General features: G+C 42.7%; 3 protein-coding genes and 1 long non-coding RNA gene across 6 annotated transcripts; 3 read left to right on the forward strand and 1 right to left on the reverse strand.

Annotated features, from left to right (window-relative positions):
- The first annotated feature begins 19 nt into the window (after positions 1 to 19).
- On the forward strand, positions 20 to 10,354 carry LOC106601190 (ras-related protein Rab-3D). Its single transcript, XM_045720360.1, has 5 exons — positions 20 to 284; positions 3,052 to 3,291; positions 7,413 to 7,531; positions 7,622 to 7,746; positions 7,957 to 10,354. The coding sequence occupies exons 2-5, from the start codon at positions 3,052 to 3,054 to the stop codon at positions 8,142 to 8,144; spliced, it is 672 nt and encodes a 223-aa protein (XP_045576316.1). The 5' UTR covers positions 20 to 284; the 3' UTR covers positions 8,145 to 10,354.
- A 969-nt stretch (positions 10,355 to 11,323) lies between these two features.
- On the forward strand, positions 11,324 to 16,667 carry epor (erythropoietin receptor). The gene is given in 8 exon segments (NM_001140235.1): positions 11,324 to 11,590; positions 11,960 to 12,095; positions 12,286 to 12,452; positions 12,555 to 12,706; positions 12,860 to 13,016; positions 13,168 to 13,255; positions 13,388 to 13,475; positions 13,644 to 16,667. Coding segments are annotated over 8 exon segments (1,593 nt in total). The 5' UTR covers positions 11,324 to 11,490; the 3' UTR covers positions 14,349 to 16,667.
- On the reverse strand, positions 16,618 to 18,586 carry LOC123743429 (uncharacterized). The gene is made up of 2 exons (XR_006770200.1): positions 18,305 to 18,586; positions 16,618 to 17,831 (listed from the first exon to the last, which is right to left on the reverse strand). It is a non-coding gene; the product is annotated as an uncharacterized lncRNA (long non-coding RNA).
- Positions 17,884 to 23,697, forward strand: LOC106601191 (zinc finger protein 653). Of its 3 annotated transcripts, none has more exons than XM_014193172.2 (10): positions 17,884 to 19,023; positions 19,251 to 19,288; positions 19,396 to 19,701; positions 19,845 to 20,383; positions 20,522 to 20,696; positions 20,844 to 20,949; positions 21,091 to 21,202; positions 21,383 to 21,497; positions 22,234 to 22,333; positions 22,556 to 23,697. In XM_014193172.2, the coding sequence occupies exons 1-10, from the start codon at positions 18,728 to 18,730 to the stop codon at positions 22,731 to 22,733; spliced, it is 1,965 nt and encodes a 654-aa protein (XP_014048647.1). In that variant the 5' UTR covers positions 17,884 to 18,727; the 3' UTR covers positions 22,734 to 23,697. The 3 variants fall into 3 exon arrangements, with proteins under 3 accessions (XP_014048647.1, XP_014048648.1, XP_014048650.1); XM_014193173.2 differs by having other exon boundaries at positions 17,887 to 19,023; positions 20,859 to 20,949; XM_014193175.2 differs by having other exon boundaries at positions 18,760 to 19,023; positions 19,138 to 19,288.
- The last annotated feature ends 310 nt before the right edge of the window (positions 23,698 to 24,007 follow it).

The raw sequence follows: 24,007 nt of genomic DNA on the forward strand, positions 1-24,007 counted from the left end.
TTTGCTATCTGGAAGTGTGTGAGAGATTATAGCTGTGTGAATACTGGCGTGTGAGGTGATCACTACACTGACTGCTGCGCTCTCGAAGGGTGCTCCTGTACACAAACGAGATCCGGGAGCTGCCTGTTCTATTCCGCAAACGCTCAGAGGAAAACGGTGAGGCAGAAAGCGGTGGGCGGAAAGAGAATTCCGGTTGTTGAAGACCCGAGGGAACTTTCACTCTTCACTTGAAAGGAAATAACATTGAAGGTTAAAGTCAAAGAAATTCCGTTTCCATAGATTAGGTAAGTGGTTGGAAAAAGTTTGGTCAATATTTTCTGCGCCTTTGTCCAGCTTCTTTCATGTCCAAACGAAAATAGTTTGCTGGGCATTGTATTCTCGTTTACTTAACTCAATTTAATGTACACTGGACTTAGTTTTACATGTTTCTATAATGTGACAACAGGTTTTCGAGCACCTGGTGCGATTTGAAGTACCGAAAGGACAAATGGTCAGCTATGGATTTTCTTCACCCCCATTCTCTGTATAAGGTCTACTTTGGCAGTTCTATATCATATAGAGATATAGCTGTCAAACTCTAGGCGGCATTTGCCTTATCCCTACAGTTTTCAGCCATTAGCTTCATCCACGACTCTCATGTGAACTAAAATCCCGACGCTGTGTTTCAACGTTTTGAAACGTCAAATCATCGCTTGCTGTGGCCTTTGCATTAGCGAGAAAGAATCCTTCAAATAAAAACATGTTTGGTCACAGATCTATACAGCTATGGGTGCCTCCATCTGACAAAACTACACCTCCCGAGTTACGCTTACATATATGTGTTCAGAGCACGCTCCATAGCTAATTAGCACAGGTGGTCGCCTCTTATCTTCAATAAACAAGCTCTGTAACATGGAGATATGGCCTTGTGGGAACACTAACCACAGGAGGTTGGTGGCACCTTGATTGGGGAGGACAGGCTCGTGCTAATGGCTGGAGTGGAATGGTTAACATGCATCAAACACATAGGTTCCATGTGTTTGATGCCATTCACTCCTTTCTAGCCATTATTATGAGTCTTCCTCCACTGACACTAACCCTATCAAGGTGTATCAATTCAACCTTTTTAAATGATTTCTCACTGATATGAAAGATAAGGTCCTTATGCTTCCAAAACAGACATTTGTTAATGTTCAGATTGAGCATCGGGGCTCTTAACAGAACTCCCCCCATACAGAAGATTCCTTTGTCCAATAACTTATGTGTAATGTAATGAAACTGAGAGTCATGATCAAGGGCTTATGGAGAATGGACACTTGACAACTTTCAATATGATGGGTAGGGAGTGAGTTGACTAGTATAGGCCTACTTATTGTGCTATTAATATGAGCTTGTCCAGGTATACTGAAACCACTACATTTTACTAGCCTACTTCCTTCACCACCTGTGTTTACGACCATTCTTTTATAGGGAACAGACAGCTGCCAACCAATCAAGAGTTAATTTCCTATAACAGCCAGGGACCTTACTCAGCAAACAGTGCCAGCTGAGAGACCACAATAGGCCTATTCACCATAATGGCCTCTTATTTGTTTTACAGAACTAATGCTTCTCCAGTGCATAAAAAACCAACTCCCATTTCAACTCTACTAAGTGGAGGCCTGTTCTGTGATGACAGTGATGTAAAATCTGTCCCGTCAGAGATGTACCCGATTATTGTGGCAGATGGTGGCATGCCAGTATTAAATTCATCACCCCCTGGTCAAAGTCATCTAATGCTACTTGTCCACAAACAGTTTTGGCCATGTGTTTCTCAACACTTCATCATTCAGTAACTTTGGTCTCTAATATCTTATAATAATTTGGACAGTATGACTGTAGCGTTGGGATGGATTATATAATATGATTATTGTACAATTGGATATTGAATTGAGTGATATTGGGTATTGTAGGCTACTCATTGCCTCAGCAGCACAACAGTTGCCACAGATTTAGGGTAGAAAAACAGTTTCCCCAAATATTATTTTGCCTTAAGACTTCTTGAGCCACAGTGTAAATGTGCATGACGTGACCAGGATTTAACAGGCTTACATTCTGAGAGGAAAACATTTGATTCAATGGGTTTCCCACATATTCTTTGTACACACAGTGTGGGACCTATGATCCAATGACTTTAGACCCACAAAGCAATGGTCAGATGAAAGTTTGATTGGTGCCATGTGATAGGGGATTATAGTACAGACCTGCCTTTTGCACAGAATCTTTACAAAATCCTTTTGGCCTTTACATCATGCATTTGCCTTATTTAACACATTTACCGCAACGCTCATCCCCCATGTTAAAAGTAAGGGGCAGTGACTCACTCTCGCACCCCTATAATCTCGGTGGGCACAAACATGGAATCGTAGAGATACAGCTTCAACAAGAGATTTTCTTTGCCCCACAACAGTGTCTGTGGACCATCCTCTACATTCCCCTTTGTTGTTAAATATCACTACTTCTTAAGATGGCCATGCTGAGCTAGCTGGCCTGGCCCACTAATGGGCCTGGTGGCTATGTTCTGGACCGGTTTCCAAGGAGACAGTCCTCATCAGAGGGAAGCTGTGGTGTGCAGCCCTGATTGTTCAGCTGAGGATGAGGGGGAAGGCCATGGACTCTCCTTTCACACCCATTCCTTGCAGTCATTACACCCACTTTTAGGAACGAGTGACAGGCACTAAAAGGTCTTTATGGTGTGCAATTTGATACCCAGTGGCAGATGCTGCAGTCTGCAAGTGACTGAGTCATAATAGCTATGACGAGCAGGTTTTGAAAACTCCCCGCAACCTTTCATTACTGGATCATAACAATTTAGGGGACTGAGCCTGGCCTGTTGATTTTACCTACCAACTGTTGAGTTGTATTGGTATGAAATTCAAAGACTCATATCAAATGTTATTAGTCACATGCACCGACTACAACAGGTGTAGACCTTACAGTGAAATGCTTACTTACGAGCCCCTAACCTGATGATTTGGTGTTTAATTCACCCTGAGCTGTAGTATCACCTCTCACCTCTGCCTTCCCCTCTAGATGGCGTCAGTGAATGACTCTCGCCTTCAGCAGCAGCCTGCCCAGAAGGATGCGGCTGACCAGAACTTTGACTACATGTTCAAGCTGCTGATCATTGGCAACAGCAGTGTGGGGAAGACCAGCTTCCTGTTCCGCTATGCTGATGACTCCTTCACCTCAGCCTTTGTCTCCACCGTGGGCATAGACTTCAAGGTCAAGACCGTCTTCCGCAATGAGAAAAGGATAAAGCTACAGATATGGGTGAGTTAGCCTTATGCATTTTGTCCCACATGCCAGCTATGGTCTCTACAACATGATTGCCACCTTTGTGCCACATTTTTTTCCCATCATAGTGGACTCTCATACACATCCCATCAAAAGAGGAAAGTTGTCTTCTGTATTAAACCAGAATATAAATCCATAGGCCAAATCCTTCGCTATTGAATTTAGTTTTTGTGACAGAAGGCTGATAATTCTATAGTGGGTCAATCACCAACTTTCATCTGCAAGGCCCTTGCATTTTAAACAGTGGTATAAAAGTACTTTGAAGTACTACTTAAGTCATTGTTTGGGGTACTTTACAATTAATATTTGACAAATTTTACTCCATTTTATTCCAAAGACAATATGTTCTTTTTACTCCCATACACTTTCCTTGACACCCAAAAGTATCCATTACATTTGAAATGCTCAGTCAGGACATCAATATGGTCCAATTCACACACCTATCAATATAATGCCTCTGGCGAACTCACTAAATACAAATACTGCATTTTTAAAAGATGTCTGAGTGTTGGAGTGTGCCCCTGGTTTTCTGTAAATCATGCCATCGGGTTTGCTTAATATAAGGAATTAGATGTATAGCATGTCATTTTTTACCTTTACTCAAGTATGACAATTTAGTCATTTTAATTAAGTACATTTAAAACCAGACGCTTTAACTTAAGTAGTATTTTACTGGGTGACTTTCACTGGAGTCATTTTCTATTAAGGTACCTTTGCTTTTACTCAAGTATGACCATTTAGTACTTTTTCCACCAATGATTTTACCCTCTGTTTCTCGTATGTTTTGCTGAAAACTTGGTTTCTCATCTCAAGCTACTGCAATGTGTTGCTGCTGCTTGCACCACATGCTCTAGAGACTAAGGCTGTGTTTGGACAGACAGACCAATTCTCATCCATTTTCCACTTATTGGTCTTTTGACCAACCACATCAGATCTTTTTCAGAACTGAACTGATTGGTCAAAAGAACTGATTGGAAAAAAAGGTGGTTCTGTGGAAATGCTTGAATTACAGGGCTACCAGATTTGTACAATTTATTTATATGTAGCCTAGTCCCCTGACGCCTGAAAGTGTTTGCCTTGAAACTATTTTCACTTACAGTGAATGCTGTTTAAACAAGACAAACATCCTATATGGTATTGTATTCAATCAAGATGAATCAGGAGCAACCGTGTCCACACCAAAACCAAGCTGACTGACGCACCGACCCTGTTTGCACCGAGGACACGTGATCTGGTTTAATGTCGTCAGTGGTGGCTGGGATCACTGAATGCCATCCGATGAGCATCCAGTGAGTTTCAAATCGGAGAAGAATAAAACCCTCCTCAGTTTGCCTCATACACTGGAGGTGTGGAAGTATCAACCATGTCCAATAAATGAGACCTGGCTTCGAGAGCAAGTGCACAGTTAATGAACAACCCTATGTGGAATGGCCAGGGGCGTTTAATCCGCAGTGTCCTGTTTTCACTCAAACCCTCTGAGCCTCGCCACTCTATGAAGAGTGTACAGGTGGTGCCCTGTCCACACTGCTGCAAGCTTTCCTCCTCGTGTGTGGCATGAGAAAGGCTTGAAAATATTTTTGTGGTTTTACAAATGAGTTTAATTTGAAGCCTTCTATATTTCTCAACCTGAACCATACTGTTTATTCTAGGATACACCACATGGCAATATGTTAACTGCACAATGACACACCTGGTGTCGGAACCACAAAGCCCAGGGCTTAGTGTGTGTCCCTGCTTTGTGTGGGCGGCAGGACCAGGTGACGCATGCTGAGAAGGGTCCTAGTGACATCAATGGCTCTGACCCCCAACCATTTTACACTCATTGTCATCATGCATATGCTTTTTGACAGTATTTTCTTTACTTGGTGTATAGTGGAGACAGCGTGAGCCATGGGGACAGTGTATTTGGTTAGTGCTACTGTAAGATCCATTACCCTGCCAAATATTTGATCATGTCTGCACATATCAGCTAAGATATGCATCTGGTATCTTTCATTCATAAATTACACAAAAATGACCCTGAGATGATGCATACTCTCCTTCTGGGCACTAGCGGTTCTGATGGGGGGCCATTGCCCCTGTGACAACAATTTTGGACCCCCTTGTGGCCCCCCTAAATGTGGAGTATGAAATCATTTTTACATAACTCATTTTTGCTATCGTTCTTTTTTTACATCCGTTATTAGACAGTGGCAACGAGGATGATTATGAACATGGTCTTTTGCCTGCTAATGCCTGCAATGCAGTGAAGAAAACGATATGACAACAATAACGTCTAATGTAACTGGCCCCTCTAACAGTACAACTGGCCCCAGCTTGGCCCCCCCAGTTGAAATGGTCTAGAACTGCCACTGCTTCTGGGTAAGGTCATTTAACAGAAGTACACTGCTGCGGATAACCGTCTCACACACTCACTTGTCTCTCTAGCCCGGCACCTGTTCTTAGTTAAGAACAGCTCTATTTCTTGCAATCTCTAAATCGGTGGCAGTTTGTTCAGGCTGACTACCCTGCACACCATTAGCCCTAATGAAACATTCATAACCCCCCCCCACCCCCCCCACACACACACTATTCAGTGATGTAAAGTCCTCCAATGCAAATGAGGGACCGAGGCCAGGTTACCAAGCGACGGCCAAGGATAGTTGCCATGCCAATTTAATCCCCTCACCTGCTTGACTATTTTTTTTCATGTTAACCTTTTCTAGGGAAGCAACTCTGACATCACACTCATCCTCTACTTAATTGAAAGATGTTTCTGATAAACAGGTCTCTACAGCTCTGACATCACACTCATCCTCTACTTAATTGAAAGATGTTTCTGATAAACAGGTCTCTACAGCTCTGACATCACACTCATCCTCTACTTAATTGAAAGATGTTTCTGATAAACAGGTCTCTACAGCTCTGACATCACACTCATCCTCTACTTAATTGAAAGATGTTTCTGATAAACAGGTCTCTACAGCTCTGACATCACACTCATCCTCTACTTAATTGAAAGATGTTTCTGATAAACAGGTCTCTACAGCTCTGACATCACACTCATCCTCTACTTAATTGAAAGATGTTTCTGATAAACAGGTCTCTACAGCTCTGACATCACACTCATCCTCTACTTAATTGAAAGATGTTTCTGATAAACAGGTCTCTACAGCTCTGACATCACACTCATCCTCTACTTAATTGAAAGATGTTTCTGATAAACAGGTCTCTACAGCTCTGACATCACACTCATCCTCTACTTAATTGAAAGATGTTTCTGATAAACAGGTCTCTACAGCTCTGACATCACACTCATCCTCTACTTAATTGAAAGATGTTTCTGATAAACAGGTCTCTACAGCTCTGACATCACACTCATCCTCTACTTAATTGAAAGATGTTTCTGATAAACAGGTCTCTACAGCTCTGACATCACACTCATCCTCTACTTAATTGAAAGATGTTTCTGATAAACAGGTCTCTACAGCTCTGACATCACACTCATCCTCTACTTAATTGAAAGATGTTTCTGATAAACAGGTCTCTACAGCTCTGACATCACACTCATCCTCTACTTAATTGAAAGATGTTTCTGATAAACAGGTCTCTACAGCTCTGCGGCACCAGAGAGCTGTTATCGACGTCTGACGCTCTCCATGTTCTTTTTGTTCTTACTGGGTTTTTCATAGTGGGCCAGGGTTTGTTGTTTGACAAGAAGTTATGTTGATGGACATGGCAAATGTAGATGTTACTCTGTTTAATCATGTATCTGACACTTTAATTTGTAATAGTCTGAAGTTGACAGTGGCTTTGGGTGGAAAGGTTTAGGCTGATAGTGGACACTTTAAATGGTCAAAGCACTATCACAGAAGTATGTTTATTTATGTCAAATATCCATTTTGTATGTTAAAATAATAATAATTGTAGTCTTTTCTAAACCTCCTGAATATTTACAAGCGTACACACACACACATATTCACCTCTAGCATCTCAAGTCTGTAGGTCTTAGTCAATATCGCCCCCTTCTGGTCTCACAAAATACCACACAATTTAACATGTTAACATGTTCCCAAACCCAACCTGTAAAGAATGACCATCCATCATATTCCCCACAGGACACAGCAGGACAGGAACGCTACCGTACCATCACCACAGCCTACTACAGAGGAGCCATGGGCTTCCTGCTCATGTATGACATCACCAACCAGGACTCCTTCAACGCAGTTCAGGACTGGTGAGTGAAAGGTGAAAGGTTCCATCATTTCCATATTGACCCTGCTGCCTTCTCAGACTGCATTCGTCTACTCTCACCTCGGTCATACAGGGCAACTCAGATTAAGACATACTCTTGGGACAACGCACAGGTGATCCTGGTGGGAAACAAGTGTGAACTGGAGGATGACAGGCTAGTCCCCACAGAGGATAGCCAGAGACTGGCCAAAGATCTTGGTGAGTACCATCCACAACAGCATGCAGTCTTTGCAAAGGCTATACAGCAAGAGGTCACACTACCACAGCATACTGACCTCATGAGAACACACTTACACACAGATATAGCAGGGGACACCGAACACTTAAGCCTAAATATCTCATCTGCTTTTCTTAATCTCTCCACAGTAAGTAATTACTCTACTAAATTTCCCCGTCTCTGTCTGACAGGGTTCCAGTTCTTCGAGGCCAGCGCCAAGGATAACATCAACGTGAAGCAGGTGTTTGAGCGGCTGGTAGACGTCATCTGTGAGAAGATGAACGAGAGCATGGGCGGAGATGCCAACCTGTTGTCCAATCACAGGAGCACCAGTCTACAGGACTCGCCTCCAGAGAACCATGGGGGCTGTGGCTGCTAAATCTCGCCTCACACCAAACCCCTTCACTGTGCCTGAAGTATAGAGAGTACACCTCTCAAACTACAGCCCAATCTCACACCCCCTAACACAGCCACTACAATGAAAGCCATAAAGCAGCTAGCTGAGATAACCATTGGTCCCTTCCCCTCGGTCCATCCAGTGTTATCCCACATATCCCCTGCTCTAGTTTCTGTATTCCCTGAAAAGGCCCCATCTCTCTTGTGTACTGTGGCCTTCACCCCCCTACCACATGGCATCCCCTCTGCTCTTCTGGCACACAAAAAAATGTAAGTACTGTATTTATTGTGAGAAACCTTTTTAATGGCTTTATTTTTAAAGCAAAGCTAGTTCAAATCAGCTTAAAGAAGTGCCAATGTGAAGAAGATTTGTCATAATGAAATAGTTTCCAGTAGTCATTATGGTGTTCAGAGTTGAATTAATGAAAATATAATAGTTTAAGACTCAAACAGAGCAGAAGGTGCTTTTGTTTTGGATGCCACCTGGCTAGGTGCTCTGCTTTGAATGTATTCATTGGACTAAACTTCTCATAATCCAAAACCGGACAGAAAACAGCACCCCAAAACCGGATTTAAAAAAAATACAACCAAAATCTATGTTTTGCTGTCATATCCTTGATCAAAATCTAGATGGAACTGTTATTAATGAAGATGACATCATCCAGACAATCACAAAACGGAGTTATTCTGCTGCTTTGGCCTTTTGCTTCCTTATTTACCTGACCTCCATGCTTTACTCTGTGACACTGAAGATGCCATTTTGCCATGTCCTCAGAATAATTGTGCACTACTATTCTTGAGACTTTAACCACTACGGCTTATGGGAAAGAGAAGGTGAAAAAGTATGAGATTCTGTTCCAAACAATGTTAGAGCAATGTTGTGCTCCAGGATGTTTGTCTGGGAGGAAGTCGTATAACACTAGTGACACTGACACGCGTCACGTGGCCTGCTCTGGCATGTCCCCGTTCACCCCTCTGTGCCACCCCTTCCTACTCATTGTTCTTACACTTTCCAACCCGATTGCAGAAGGCTTCGAACAGTGTCCTGTAATCTGGATGTGCCAGTGTAAACTGCCTGCATTACTTGCATGATGTTACTGTACTGTTCTTACATCTAAGTTACTGTCTATGAAGTAGCCCAATTAAAGCGTGGTGATTGGCCAAGCATGACACCCATGCTAAATCATATGCTTAAACAGAAAGACAAATGGTGCACCTAAAGCATGTACAGTACATTCCATTGTACTGCTTGGATGGCTTCAGTAGAAAAAAATATGCATCTCTCTCCAACTGGACTGAAGAGACATGCATCTCCCCGTTCTCCGGCCCTCTGTTACTCAGACACTGCCATTTCCCTATCACTAGCCCCACACTGTTCACTGGCCATCAGTTAGGGACAGGCACTGTCTCTGCATGATAGCAGCCTTATGTTTTCACGCCAAAGCACTGCTAAAGCCCGCCAAAAGTATTCATGAGCACCTACTCTCTCCCATTACTTATCACAAAGACACCTATCCACCTGGATGCACAGCTGATGCTGACTCGCTGTTTGATATTAGCTGGCTGATTTGTATCAAGTGATCTCCCCTGTTCATCTCCTACCACGACCAAGTGGTCTCGTTGTGGTGTGAAACATTTTACTGGAGACTTAACCGTTAACCTTTTATAGCTGTGTAAAAACACTATACCCACATTACATCTGCATTATGCCCAAGTTGTAAAGCTTTCTCCTGGGTGGTGTTTGTCAGTGTATTTAAATAGTGTTTTTCTTTCTGCTGCTGAAGGTAACTGGATTGAAAGTGGTGAGGTTTTACTGAAAGTCCTGAGGAGGACTTCTCTAAGTCACATGCTGATGCACTGATACCCAGTTTATCTAAATACTTCAATGTCAGTTGATTAAAAGGTCCCATAACATATTTTTTGATAATTATGTTCATCTGAAGTTGTAAGTGAATCATTTTATCCTTTTAATTTTTTTCTGTGTTTATTGGTTAGTTTTTGTGTAGTCTGGCATTCCATAGGTTATATAGGAGGTTTGTTATACTATTATTAAGGGGGAACTATACTGTTGTGTCTTAATGTATATTTGTTTTGTTCCTATTTAAGACTCTCTGTTTGATGGAAAATGTTATTAGAAAAGGCATATACATTGAATGTGTTTATGAAAATAAAGACTTCATTACAAAATGTAAATTGAGTTGTCGTTTTATTGTGCAATCCTGATGCTAAATCGTTTAGATGATTAGAACTTGTGAAAGCACAACATCTATGCATTCAAGAGGACAAAGGCTTGAGACCCATGTTCTATGTGGTTAGGTTAGTCTTTATGGTGATACCATCTATAATTTATGGCCTTACGTCCTACCTCCCTCCCCATTTGGATAAAGGGGGGTTTGTGGTGGGGTTTTTTTATCTAACGACACAGAAAACCACACTGCTGTGGTCCTCCTCAACAATAAGAGGTTTCCTGGTGCCCTTTCCTGTCACCTACCAGTTATCCACAGCCTTTGTGTCCTTTGCAGTTAATCTTCTTGCAATGTTTTGTAACCTTTGTATATTTTTACATCATGGTGTAGTCTTACATCATACTGGTGCCTATCAGTGATCTTCCTTAGTGCCAAATGAGAAATCCTCAGCCTGAGCCCACTAAAGTCAAGTGATGCCAAGCTAAATTACATTCAAATGATGTAGGGTTGGGATGAGCCTAAACGCCCCCATGCTTATCACGGGACGCTACCCCTTGCAATACAGATAACGCAGGTCGAGCTCAAAAACATGGGTGTAGGTCAGAGATAAGAGACCGTTTACGCTGAGTTGTGAGTTCACTGGCTCCATGTGGGTTTTCAGTTATTAGGCCTTCCCTATTACCTGTGTATGTCTGCCACGTGCCTCCTTTATTCCTCACAATAAGGAACCTCAATTATACATGGTGAAAAAAATAGCCCACTACAACTAAATGCAGTTGTCACTTAGAGTTGTGTTGTGGCCCTCCGCTTTCTCCAATGGTCCCTGTGGTTTGGTGGGACATATTGTCCTGTTGGAAGCATGTTGTAACCTTCCTCTAGTCCCGCCCACAGACATGAGTGAAAATACTTTTTATGCTCCACCTCTACAGTTGGGTTTGTGTAAAAAGTAAACAGCTTGGCTTGGACACTCGCTCACACCTTATCTCCTGTGATGCACGCACAACGGTGTTGCACTATCCATGGTATCTCAGAGACAGACTCACGAAGTGAGAAGGAGAAAACAGACGTTTGGAGCTGGTTGCCTACCAGTTATGCAGTACAACAGAACGCGTTGGCCGCTTTGTTCTCAGAGGAGACAAAAAGATGACAAATGATAACCTGAATAAGCTGTTGGTATTTTGTGTATTGTTTTGCGCTCAGAAAACATCCATCGTGCATGGTGCACAAGCTTTGGAAACTAAAGGTAGGACACATTTTCCCAAATAGCCTACTTGTTTTCGTCACCTTCTGTATCACAAGTGTTTACAATTACAACGCTTATTTTCAATCATGTTATATTTTGTATTTCAACATAATATGTTTGTTTTAGATTTGGGTTAAGATAGAGACAGGTTATCAGTTGTCAAAAGTTTGTGTTTCCTCGCACAATTTGGTGAATTTAATAGCTGTTAAAAATAGTTATAATAATCACTAATCAGCAATAGTCATTCCTCTGGAGCTGTTTGGAGACTTACTTTAAGTCTTCACCTGTGTTTACTAAATTGTCAAAACCAATAATGCCCCAACACACATTTTCCTTGTGGACTAAGACTTCACTCCCTTGTCCACACAGTGGCTCTGCTGCGCCACGCTGAGCCAGAGAATCCAAAGTGCTTTGCTGAAGGGATGTCGGACCTCACCTGCTTCTGGGAGGAGGATGAGGAAAGGGCTGGCTCTGCTGAACAATACTCATTCATATACACATACCAGTAAGTCATGATCAGGCAAAGCGCTCAGTTAATAATTGCTGCTATGTGTACCATATCTTCTCACCTTGTCTTGGTAGAGGGTTGCTACCGGCTATGAATGTGTTTTGAAGATCGATCACCTCAATTTTCCATTTAGCCTAGAAACTTTATACAAAGTGTAAGCAATCCAAATGTCTCTCCTCCTCTGCAGGAATGAGAACAGCAGTGAGTGTGCCGTAACTGCCCTACCAGCAGCAGGCGGCAAGAGGCTGTATTTTTGCAGGTTGTCCCAGACTCAATTATTTGTGCCCCTTGACATCCGGGTGTTTCGGGACGACCTGCTGATCCACAACCGCAGTCTCTTCATTGAACTTGTCTGTGAGTTATAGAGTTTTGGTTGTGGGTAACTTTTGGGAACTATTCCATTAGTTTTTTCTCAGGATTTAGGAATGACATTTTCTTCTCATGTCTGTGTGTCAGTCCTGTTAGACCCGCCTGCCAATCTGACATTGACGAGTACAGGGATGCAGGGGCAGCTGAAGGCCAGCTGGCTGCCTCCCTCCCTCAAGTACATGGGTGACAGCATGATGTACGAGGTCAGCTACGCCTTGGCAGGGAGCCACATTGGAAAGGTATGAACAACACACACTCATATCAGAGGTAGAAGTTTGTTACCAGACAAGAGAAACGTTTGTTTCTTGTGTCCTTGTGAATAATGGTGCCGTTCCTTCCTTGGCCTTCGGCAGAGATGTGTCAATGACAATGCATTATCATCTCGTCTTCAGGTGGAGGTGGTCCAAGCCAGCTCTGAGCTCATCTTGCGAGGTCTGCAGTCAGGCACTAAGTACAAGGTGCGCATTCGTGTCAAACTGGACGGCATCAGCTACAGCGGCTTCTGGAGCGCCTGGACTGACCCGGTACTGATGGAAACAATGCCTGGTGGTAAGCTTCTTTCTCCTGCAGCAACATTCACACGGTCACCAAAATAATGTGCTTGTCTCGTGAGCTAAACATCTTTGATCTATTTGTGAGGGATCCCTCCCTTGGATTTCATCCCTGGTGTAACCTTGTTGCTGTGCCATCTTATTTGCAGACTTGGACCCTCTCATCGTGTCCCTGAGTCTCATCATCTCTCTCGTCCTCACCCTGCTGTCTCTCATTGTGCTCATGTCTCATCGCAGGTCAGTTACCATAAACAACAACTTTCCAATGTTCTTAGTCTACCACTGTAACTACACTCTTTAGTGATCACCTTTGTAGAGACATCCTCAGTGATGTATTTATGGAATAAGGCTGTACAATATTGTCCTCAGGTTCCTGTTGAAGAAGATCTGGCCAACCATTCCCACCCCTGAAAGCAAGTTCCAAGGCCTCTTTAAGGTTTATGGCGGTGACTTTCAGGTGAGACAAATAAATCCAGTATTAGTCTTCGCATCCTTGGAATCTGAAACTCGGTATGAAGTACCTTGTGCAGTGTTTATTTATATCCTTTGTGTGTATCGTAGTCTGTTCATCTTGACTCAATATTAGTGCAGACTCCTGAACCTCTCTCATTTGGTTTGTCAATAGGAGTGGTTGGGCCACAGCACTGGAGGCTTATGGTTGAGGCCAGCCTACTTCTACTCTGAGGAATTCCCTGCGCCACTTGAGGTGCTCTCAGAGGTTAGCCTTGGTCCCGCCTTACCCAGCTCTGCTTTGCCGCCCAAGGCCTCAGAGGCACTTGGTGAGGAGGAGGATGAAGACAAGAAGCTAAAGAGGGTGGATTCTGCATTGATGGAGGGGTGGAGAGAAACCCCCCAGGAGCACTGGCCGATGGACCAGCTCCGGGCTATTCATCAGCACCCTGCACCCTGGACCCAGTCTTCTCTACTGGAGTCCCATGATGCCTACGTCACCCTCAATGCTCAGAACCACAGTGGGGAGGAGCCTCTGGACGACATATTGGAGGAAACCTTGCCCCTGCAGGTTCTCTTTGCCTCTGGAAGGACATCCTCTGAATCTCGATCAGATTTGGGCTCCCTCCAACAGAGCTCAGGATCGGGCCGCCTCTCGTCCCAGTCCAGTTTTGAGTACCCAAACCACACCTGGCCGCCCAAGGGCCCCGGGTACACCTACATGGCAGTGGCCGACTCAGGCGTCTCCATGGATTACAGTCCGATGAGCTCGAGTAAGATCGATGACATTGGGAAGGGAGTTATCTATACCAATGAGTATAAGAACGAGATCCCTGCACACAGAAGACCCATAGGTACGCCCATCCACTTTGCATTCTGAATTAAGGCTAAGCTATGTAACAGGCTATGAACTGAGGCTTAAAAGGTCCAATGAAGCTGAAAAACAGTTGGGATGTTTGTCCAAGGCTTCTACATTGACTCCATCTTCTTGTCAGTGGAATGTAAAAAGCCAGGATGTAGGCTACTCTCATAACTATGTGATAACAGACAAACCAACATTTAAGCTCAAAGGCTTTGGTGAGGAAAAGTCAAAAGTATCCCTGATAAGGATTTCATAATTCTTTGGATGTCACAAGCTCATTCTCACAATATCCCTTCAATCGGAAGGCAGCTGTTTGAGAAATACATGAACAACTGAAACACTCTAAAGCTGATATTATAAAACACATGTAATGTGTATATTCTAAGATCATTGGCTCTTGTAGGTCAATTTATAAGGTTATTTTCTATATTTTTATTGGAATAACTAGATAAAGTTGACACTTAAATTGTAAATATTGTGTTTGTCTATTGTGTATTGTACAAGAGTATCACTAAGATGTAACCATGGTCTTAACATGAATTTCCTGCGAGAATGAAGAGGTACTGTAGGATGTGCAGGAATGTGTTTAGGCAATGTGTCACATTTCAGTATGATGCTATTGTACACCTCTTGCTTGCAATGCATAGATCAACAAAGGTTGTAAAAGTCATGATGGTTCTAGTGTATGAATGTTTGTATATTTGTCTAATTGTCGCCTTATTGAATCTTACATATTATCATACATTTTGAGAGGCCATAATTGTTGAAACTGTAAATAATTAAAATGACATTTTTGGGGGTTTAAATAAACACCAGTTTGTTGAAAATGTAGGTAATTTCTCCCACCCAACAAACAAAAATTGAGATTTGGCTAAATGTATGAGCAGATTGAAAAAACGTTGTCACATTGTAAGTTGTTCCATTGGTAAAAATACAGTTGTTTACATAGGCACATGTGAATATGGCAATTCAATGTGGTAGGGCAAGCATACTCAACCCTACAAGGTCTGGAGCCTGCTGGTTTTCTGTTCTACCTGATAATTAATTGCACACACCTGGAATCACAGGTCTAAATCAGTCCCTGACTAGAGGGGAACAATGAAAACATGCAGTGGAACTGGCTTCGAGGTCCAGAGTTTAGTTTGAGGGTGGTAGAGTATCGCAATATTTTTTCCATGGCAAAATGAAAACACAAAGCAGATGAAACTCTTTCGTCCTTTATAAACCTGCTGTATGTAAAATATTGTGCGCTATAGCTTGGAAAATAAATAAACGTTTGGAAAATAAATAAACGTGACTCTGGATGACAACAAAATGATTTGCTTCCAACATTAAGGCTGTTTTCCTAAAGAAGATAAATCTGTTTCATGTTTTGTTTCTTTGCCAAGATAGGGATATCGTCCCGTTCCTTAGAATGTGGACAGTAGTTGAATAGCCTAGGCATTGGGGAAAAGGGTATTTGACGTCATAACAAGTGAAGTTCACAACAATTTCCTTATATGAGTGACCTAGATCTTAGCATAATGAGCTGAGGTTCTGATCTGTCCAGAGAAGATAAGGAGCACAATCCCCTCACAGAACACAGGTATAGAACATAGCCTAGTAAATAAATAATAAATAAAGGAAAATCTTTTAAAAACAACCAACGTGAACATCTGTTTAGAATAAAGGCTCCAATCAAACATGTTGTTTATTTTTTGTTTACTAACATTTAGAATATTAACTAGTTCCTAATTTGTCTATCTTTAAACCCTTTGCTTTTCAGTTATTTTCAGTGTTCATTTCTAAACAAATTGGTGAATGTTTCCTGACTTTTTCATTACATGTTATGATAATACTGTGATGATTACCTATACAGAACTTCTAACAATCTATCATTTCTGTAACTCAGTATCTCTTTATGGTCAACAAAAATGTCAATATAATGCCTGAAATATAACAAATGTTAATCAATTCTGATGCGCTTCCATATTAGATATCTTCACAATGTTTTTTTGTTGTACTGATATGATTTTAAAATGTATGGCATTAAAGCAAATCAAATGTTATTGGTCACATACACCCACAATAACATCTGCTAAATATGTGTATCGAAACGCTTGTAAACTGTGTACCATGATGTTCTTGTTGTCCTTTAGTTGAGAAAAACGTGGGGAGACATTCTAATTGCCCCCGACAGCTAATATCTATAGATGGGTTGGTTGTTTAGCAATAAAACCAACGGGTGCACAACTATGTGGCAAAATCGACGGGGTTGGCTTAGATTGTTGACAACATGTACACTATATTTCGTCTCCAATGTTTATTGAAAACATAAATAAAAAGGTTGTACAATGAGCACTTGTTGTCTCAAATACAGTTACAGTTGGTGGTTAGCTAGCTAGCAAATGTTTGCCATATTAGCGTAGACGTGACATCAGTCAAAACAAGACATGGTATCAAGAACAAGATAAAACTAGCTGAAACGAGCCACTTAAGATTCCCTACATGGCAGTTTCTTGTCATTGTTGTTAGCTATCTGGCCATCCAGAATGACAACAACACACAGCCTTCTGCCCCATTGAAGCGCGTGCATCCTTTTCGTGATGTTCTCTGCTGTCCCGGCTATAGCATCAGCCTAATCTTCCCTCTACAAATAATCTTAGAAAGCGCCACAGGCACAACGGTTAAACAGAAAAGTAATGTAAATGAGAGTTGAATGGTTGAATGTCAAGTCACATTGTGTACGAGAGAAGACAACAGGGCAAGGGAGGAGAACAGACTCAAATTATATTGCGCCAGAGCAGTCAGGAACAGTACGATTCAGTCGGAGGAGTGGTTTAATTCACACAAAAACCTTGCTGAAAACCTTTTGTAAACACTAGTGAAAACCATTTTGTTCATTGGAAAAAAACTGTTCCCCTTGCATCTGTCTTTGGGAACGCAATTGTTTGATATAAGTATATACATTTTTTGCATGTCTTTTATTTCTTCCTCGTCCACTAGTAAGTCATTTAATAGATTTCAAACCATTGTAAACTCCATTGAGCGATTGGGGCAAATGACCAGTCGCCATTCTTGAGCCAGACTTGAGTCCTCCTCATCCTTAGCAATAGGGGCTTCTGTGATCCCAACACCAGAGAGGTAAACATGCCACGTGTCCTGTGGTCCTGCTACAGCAGGGGCAGAGTTCCAGTCCCGGTCCAAAGTACACCTAACCTGAAAGTAGCGGTCTAACACTGAGAGGACAGGGTCTGAGTCCCCACCAGCATGCCCTTCCCACTCGGACTGGAACGAGGCTATGACCCGACAGGGGGCCAGACTACGGCTCTCTCTTCCAAGGTCTGTGTGAGAAATGCAGCCGTGTTATACAGCAGAGCAGAGACGTGTGCAGCAGAGGACTGCTCCGCCTGCTGAAGGCCACCACTCACTCCAGGCCCGCGCAGGTAGCCCTCCAGTCCGTCCACGATGATCAGCGACGAAGGGGCAGCAGATCCAGAGGCTGATTCATGCACCAAGGACCTGGGGTATGAAAACGTGATTTTCTGCAATAAATTCATGCCAATAATCAGAACTGTTTGCTTAGGACTTTTCAGGAAAACATTTTCCTGAAAATGGACTTGGCAGTGGGCCCATCAGACATGTTTTGTGCTGATAAGTGATGCACATCTCTGTGACTGATTGGGGATGCTTAGAGTAAGCGCTCTTATCTGCTTAGGAGGCAGAATAGTGAGAAGAGATAAGTATCCATCATTGGGCCTACCTCACAAACATAAAGGACATACAAATTAACTTGCTACATCTTCCAATTGAACATGGCACAAAATAAAAATGCTTGATGTCATAAGACATTGTTAGTTCAGTGAGCTGACCAATGATTTCAATGGTGCTGTGTGTTATGTTATGTTTATCAAGGTAGTGCCAAATAACACAGATGCTGGACGCTAGTTAGGTAGTTATTATTAAGGCCTAGTAGTATATAAATAGCTAATTACCTTCAAATTGTCGGGGCTCAGGTTGGACATGGATTATTGTAATGATCCTGGAAGGCTCTGAATTTGAACCCGAGTGAAAAATTAGACTTTGAGCCCCAATTCAGAGGCAGCCGTCCCGGCGCAAGTATCAGCAACGAACGGTTGACGCTACAGTCTCCGACCACCAAGGTACTGCATTTTGATGGTGCGATGATTTTGAAATCCTTCGTTTTTCCACTGGGTTGGATAAATGTCCTAAAGACATGCGTCGGCCATATCTTTCTTTGGCTATCTATCTACATGTATGAACTTGGTTTATCGTTGATAAAAACGTTCTGTTCAATGTGTGATCTGCAAAGAACATTTTCGTTTCCCGCCAAGTGGTGTCACTTCCTGTAAGACAACTTCCGCTAGGAATGACAACAACAGACAGCTGTTGTCAAGATGGCGGATGGCCATGGCGGAGAAGAGGGTCCCCTGGACGCTGAAGAAGCCGGGGATCAAATAAAATCAATTTTGAGACGTTGTAGAGGCCGTCCCAGGCTCACGGATTCTGACCGAGCACAAAGACGCCTCGAGTCCCGCAAGAAGTATGATGTTAGGCGAGTTTATCTTGGAGAATCTCACAAGGTTTGGAGTGAGCTTCGCCGGCGAACGAGTTTGAGTGACGCTGGACTTGCCGAGTACCTAATCCTGCTCAACTCCACGTACGGGGAGAGATACCAGCAACAATACGGAGGGTATGTTTACGAATAATACATAAAATCAGAATATCAAACTAGATAGTAACTAATATTGTTTAGCTAGCTTATCCCCTCTCTCGTCCTCTGTTAAATGTGAGTCCTTTCCCCCAGGTCACCTCCTTCAATCAATTGGGTTAACTAGCTCGGGCTATCAACTCAATAGTGTTTAACGTTAACACAGTATCCTCATGCAATAACGTCATATTTATATTCCTGGCCGCTAGGAAGACAACCCCAGAAGTATGTACAAAAGTGATAAGAGGTAAGAAAGAACAACGTATTGTATCCGCTTACCCATGAAGAAAAGTATCCCTACATGAGGGATTGATTGATACATTTCTGTCACCGTTGATATTTATTTTCTTACAGGGAAAAAGGAGAGAGTGTCTAGCCTTTGTAGCATGGTGACCTGGTACCAGGATCACTCCCAGACCTGCCCACATGAACCGCAGCTCAGAGCTCTGGAACCCCAACCTGGATTCTCCACCTCTGCTATCTGGCAGTGTGATGCTGACCATTCATTTGTGCAGCACCTCTCCTCGCCACCAAGAGGGGCCAGTGAGCCTGAGATGGAGACGGAGGAGGAGGTTGATAGTGACACAAGGACAGAGGATACCAGAGGAATCATGACCAGGAGGAGGAGGAGAGAGACAGATGCCCACAGACAGCTCACTGGTAAGAGATACAGTACATTCAGATACTAATTTGGCTTTTAATTGCTCTGGGTGACATGTAATTGTATGGGAACCACTGATTTGACATAAACAAGGTAACCTGTATTTAAATGCATCTGTATTCTGTACCCTTCTCTTTCCTAGATGCAGGAGGGGATTTGGAAGTGGTCGGAGCCCCGGCGACTATGGATCAGGTGGAGCAGGCCACAGCTCTCAGCCAGCTCCCTGGGATGGAGGCCCCATCCAGGGACACTCCACTAATGGAGCATCTCTCTGAGAATCAGTCTGTCTGGGAGATGGAGGTGGTGATGGAGTCAGGCAGACAGCAAGCCCAGGAGTCTGACGACGAGGAGACAGGTTACAATGCTGTAGGGGAGGACATCAACCCAGAGGAGGAGGCGGAGGACCTGAGAAGAGATGAAGGAGTGGGTACATCACAAGATGGCTATGAGTGTGTTGTAGTGACTGCATCCTTAACTGACAGACTGGACAAAGCCAATGAGCAGGACACCACACAGACAATGGGTGACACAGTTGGTGTAGACACTCAGACCAACCTCCATCCAGTCCCAGCCTCTATGCAGGTGCCTGGGCAAGGGGAGCTGTTTGATTCTCAGACACTACAGACTGTGGGGACCACCTGTGAGATACCAGACCAGCGAGGAACTCTGGATGGTTCTCAGGTAAAAAAATAAATACTTATTAGTCATTTGTCTTGGAATTTTATCACAATCAAGTAGTTGTCGTCCCTGAAAGCACTGCCTCTATATAGTAATATTAACACGTAGCCTATCCTATGTCCCTCTCCCTGTCATTCGTAGCTGATCATCATCACTGGCCCCAGCTACGAGGCTTTGGCATCCGAGGGCATCCAGCTCAACATGGGGGGTGGAGACGTGGAGGAGGTCACCTGCACTGTCATAGAGGGCGTGGCTTACAACCAAATGTGCCAGTCAGTGGCAGACTTTAGGACGACAGAGGAAGACTCCATCACAGGTACTGCTGGCACAGACTATTCTAGCCTTTGCTTACACCGACAGACAATGCATTAGAATATGCTGTAATTGTTGTATATGCTGATTTAATGGATACTGACATTGACAAAAATCAATGATGAATAGCTTGCTATTCCAATGGTTTGAGATATTTTTCTCTCAGGCCTGAGTGACAAGGAGCTGCTCCAGCCCAGTGTTGAGTCTCATGGCTTGGAGCCAACCTGTGAAAGGGAGCTACAGAGGGGCCTAAGCAGGTGAGTGGCCAGCATGGAGAATTATGTGGATCACATCTGTTGAGACAAACTTAGATGGACATGCCATTTTCATTCCCATCTTGACTTCCTCAGAGCACTTCTGTAGACGAACCACGGGCATCACTCCCTTTTCTATTTCAGATGTAGGAGGAGCAGACGAGGTCCTGTCATCGAGGCAGACGGAATGCTCAAGATGTTCCACTGTCCGTATGAAGGCTGTAGTCAAGTCTATGTAGCCATCAGCAGCTTTCAGGTAAATAGGCCCTTTTAGGCACTCTCCACTTCAGCTTTTGCCTTGATTTGGAACACCTTGACCTTGTAGTGCCATCAAGTTACGAATAAAGAAAATAAAAATGCACACATGTTGCTGTAACTACCATTTTATGCTGTGATTCATAATATGTACTTTTTGTTCTTTGTATGTTCCCTGCAGAACCATGTGAATCTGGTTCACAGGAAGGGGAGGACCAAGGTGTGCCCCCACCCCGGCTGTGGCAAGAAGTTCTATCTGTCTAACCACCTGCATCGCCACATGATCATCCACTCAGGTGGGCACAAACAACTCTAAATCTGGGCTATACTGATATACTGTACAGTGGTGCATGAGCTAGTAGTAATGTATTCATATTTATCCTGCTATGACATGTACTATATAATGCAGCTTTTGAATGTCAACCCATCTCTAAAGCTAATGGTTTTGACCATATGGAACTTTACTGGGTGATGCTTCACAATCGCTTCTCATCTAACCGTGCTGCCCGTGAAATGATTGCTGACCTGGTTGTTAAATCACCCGACTTTACACTGGTCTGTAGAAAGACCATGTAGAATTACCAAATACAATGGCTGTTAAATACATTGACTGCTTTCAGCATTAATGTCTAATGGGGTTTCTGAATCACTTCCAAATAAAATCTAATTGATGAGAGCCCCAATCAGTAGAGAGGCTATATGGGTTGTGAGCTGTCCTGGCGACTCAACATTACAAGCATCTGAATTCTGCACCTCCAGGCCGTGCCCAAGCCCAACTAACTTTGTCCCCTCATTTTTCAACTAAGTTTGTCGCAGATGCCGTACCCCCGCACATTGACTCGGTACCGGTACCCCCTTTATATAGCCTCGTTATTGTTTATTTAGTAAATATTTTCTTAACTCAATTTCTTGAACTGCATTGTTGGTTAAAGGCCTGTAAGTATTTCACGGTAAGGTCTACACCTGTTGTATTCGGCGCATGTGACAAATAAAATTTGATTTGATTAGAATTTTTCATCAAACTTTGTGTAGGAGTCCGAGACTTCATCTGTGAAACATGTGGGAAATCATTCAAAAGGAAGAATCACTTGGAGGTTCACCGGCGCACGCACACAGGAGAGACGCCCCTTCAGTGAGTGAAACACTTTGATCACTCAAGTTTTTACTCCCAGACAGTTTCTTTCATTTTCTCTACACATTTTTATATTTTGGTTTTGTACAATATATTCAATTTTGTCTCTCAAACAGAAATGACTACATTGCACTCCTAAAAACACTTTCTGCAGATTAGAATCATCTTACATTTTTCCCCTTCATCTCGTCTCCCTCCTCCACCCCTGTACCTCTTCTGCAGGTGTGAGATCTGTGGGTACCAGTGTCGCCAGCGAGCATCTCTCAACTGGCACATGAAGAAACACACCCCCGAGGCCCACTACAACTTCACCTGCGAACACTGTGGCAAGAGGTTTGAAAAGCTTGACAGTGTTAAGTTCCACAAGTTAAAGAGCCACCCAGACAAACAGGCAACATAAGGCACAGTGCTGCTGGAATGTGCACTAAATATCAACTGGTCAGGGTCAGACCAGAAAGGGACTGAATCTGTCGACACAAAGAAGAAGAAGAAGAAGAAGAAGAGAAGAAGAGTGCCCATAGAGACGGGTATGCCCTTTTGGGGAAAGAGCAGCTCTTTTGAATGAACATTGCTTAGTCTCGCTCACTATAATGGGCTTTAGACCCTGCTCTCAAAGCTGTGCTGGACACAGCCTTTTCAGAGCTCACAGAGGCAGCCTAGCTGTTGATATTGTACATTTCAGCACATTTGTTTACATAATGTGCTGTACGCCTCTAAACCATACTGTCTCTATACCATATTATTAACATATCCATAGATTCTCTCTTTTTTTTAAATTCATTTTTATACACTTGTCATCCACAGTTGTAATGTACTTGTTGGAAAAAAGGTTTTTGTTGTTAATGCTTGTGTTCTCTTGTCAATACATAAACTGATGCCTGCTGGTAAAATGCCAAAACTAACATAACTTACATATTCATGGGGAAATGATAATTACATCTTGAGTAGTAATTGTAACAATGTACATGGATGTAAAGGACATGTCAATGGATTCAGAAAGAAGAGTTGTGTTGTCACATAAGTGGGCTGCCTACATTGAAGTAGAGAGTTGTTCATTTTTGACCTGACCAAGGAGTAGTCTTTTTGTGTGAAAGTCTTGCATCATCTTTCAGGTCTGTCTGTTGAACTGTGTGTCTATGAACAGAGTGATGTGGTTCTAAAATGGCAAATGTAGTTTTTGAAAACCTTTTTTTCTAATGATCCAAAGCAGAAACGCTAATTTATAGTTATGTTCTTTTCCTGTTTTGTGTATTACTGAAATTATCAATGTAAAATATGTGAATATGACCCAAATAGATTATGTACATATTTCTGGAAGAGACATTTGTTTGAGACAAATGTAAAATAAAAAAAGGAGTACTGTATTGGAGTTTGGGATTGTCTGATGTGGCAAGGAAAGGCATAATGTGAGTGTTGTCACACTGACACACACAAGGAACTGGCAAACATTTTCAGTGCATGGTGGGATGAATATAAGACACAGCAGGTATGTCACCAATGGCTATGACAAATTTTCTAAATCATTTCATTGTTGAGTAAGTCAAGGTACTTGAATGCTAATGCTCTAACCTGGTCATTAGACCTGAGCTAAAATCATATACTCACCACAATATTGTATTCAAGTAACTGTCCAGTGTTTCCATATTTCTATTAAATATGACCTATAGGGTAATT

The sequence above is a fragment of the Salmo salar genome, chromosome ssa06 (assembly GCF_905237065.1).
Source record: "Salmo salar chromosome ssa06, Ssal_v3.1, whole genome shotgun sequence".
Taxonomy (NCBI): domain Eukaryota; kingdom Metazoa; phylum Chordata; class Actinopteri; order Salmoniformes; family Salmonidae; genus Salmo; species Salmo salar.

Bases quoted from the DNA above. Each gene is read 5' to 3' on its own strand.
- LOC106601191 (XM_014193172.2), top strand. From the start codon at position 18,728: ATGGCGGATGGCCATGGCGGAGAAGAGGGTCCCCTGGACGCTGAAGAA. The intron at 19,024-19,250 runs GTATGTTTACGA...CCTGGCCGCTAG, and splicing joins TACCAGCAACAATACGGAGG to GAAGACAACCCCAGAAGTAT. The intron at 20,384-20,521 runs GTAAAAAAATAA...TGTCATTCGTAG, and splicing joins GAACTCTGGATGGTTCTCAG to CTGATCATCATCACTGGCCC.
- LOC106601190 (XM_045720360.1), top strand. From the start codon at position 3,052: ATGGCGTCAGTGAATGACTCTCGCCTTCAGCAGCAGCCTGCCCAGAAG. The intron at 3,292-7,412 runs GTGAGTTAGCCT...TATTCCCCACAG, and splicing joins GGATAAAGCTACAGATATGG to GACACAGCAGGACAGGAACG. The intron at 7,532-7,621 runs GTGAGTGAAAGG...TCGGTCATACAG, and splicing joins TTCAACGCAGTTCAGGACTG to GGCAACTCAGATTAAGACAT.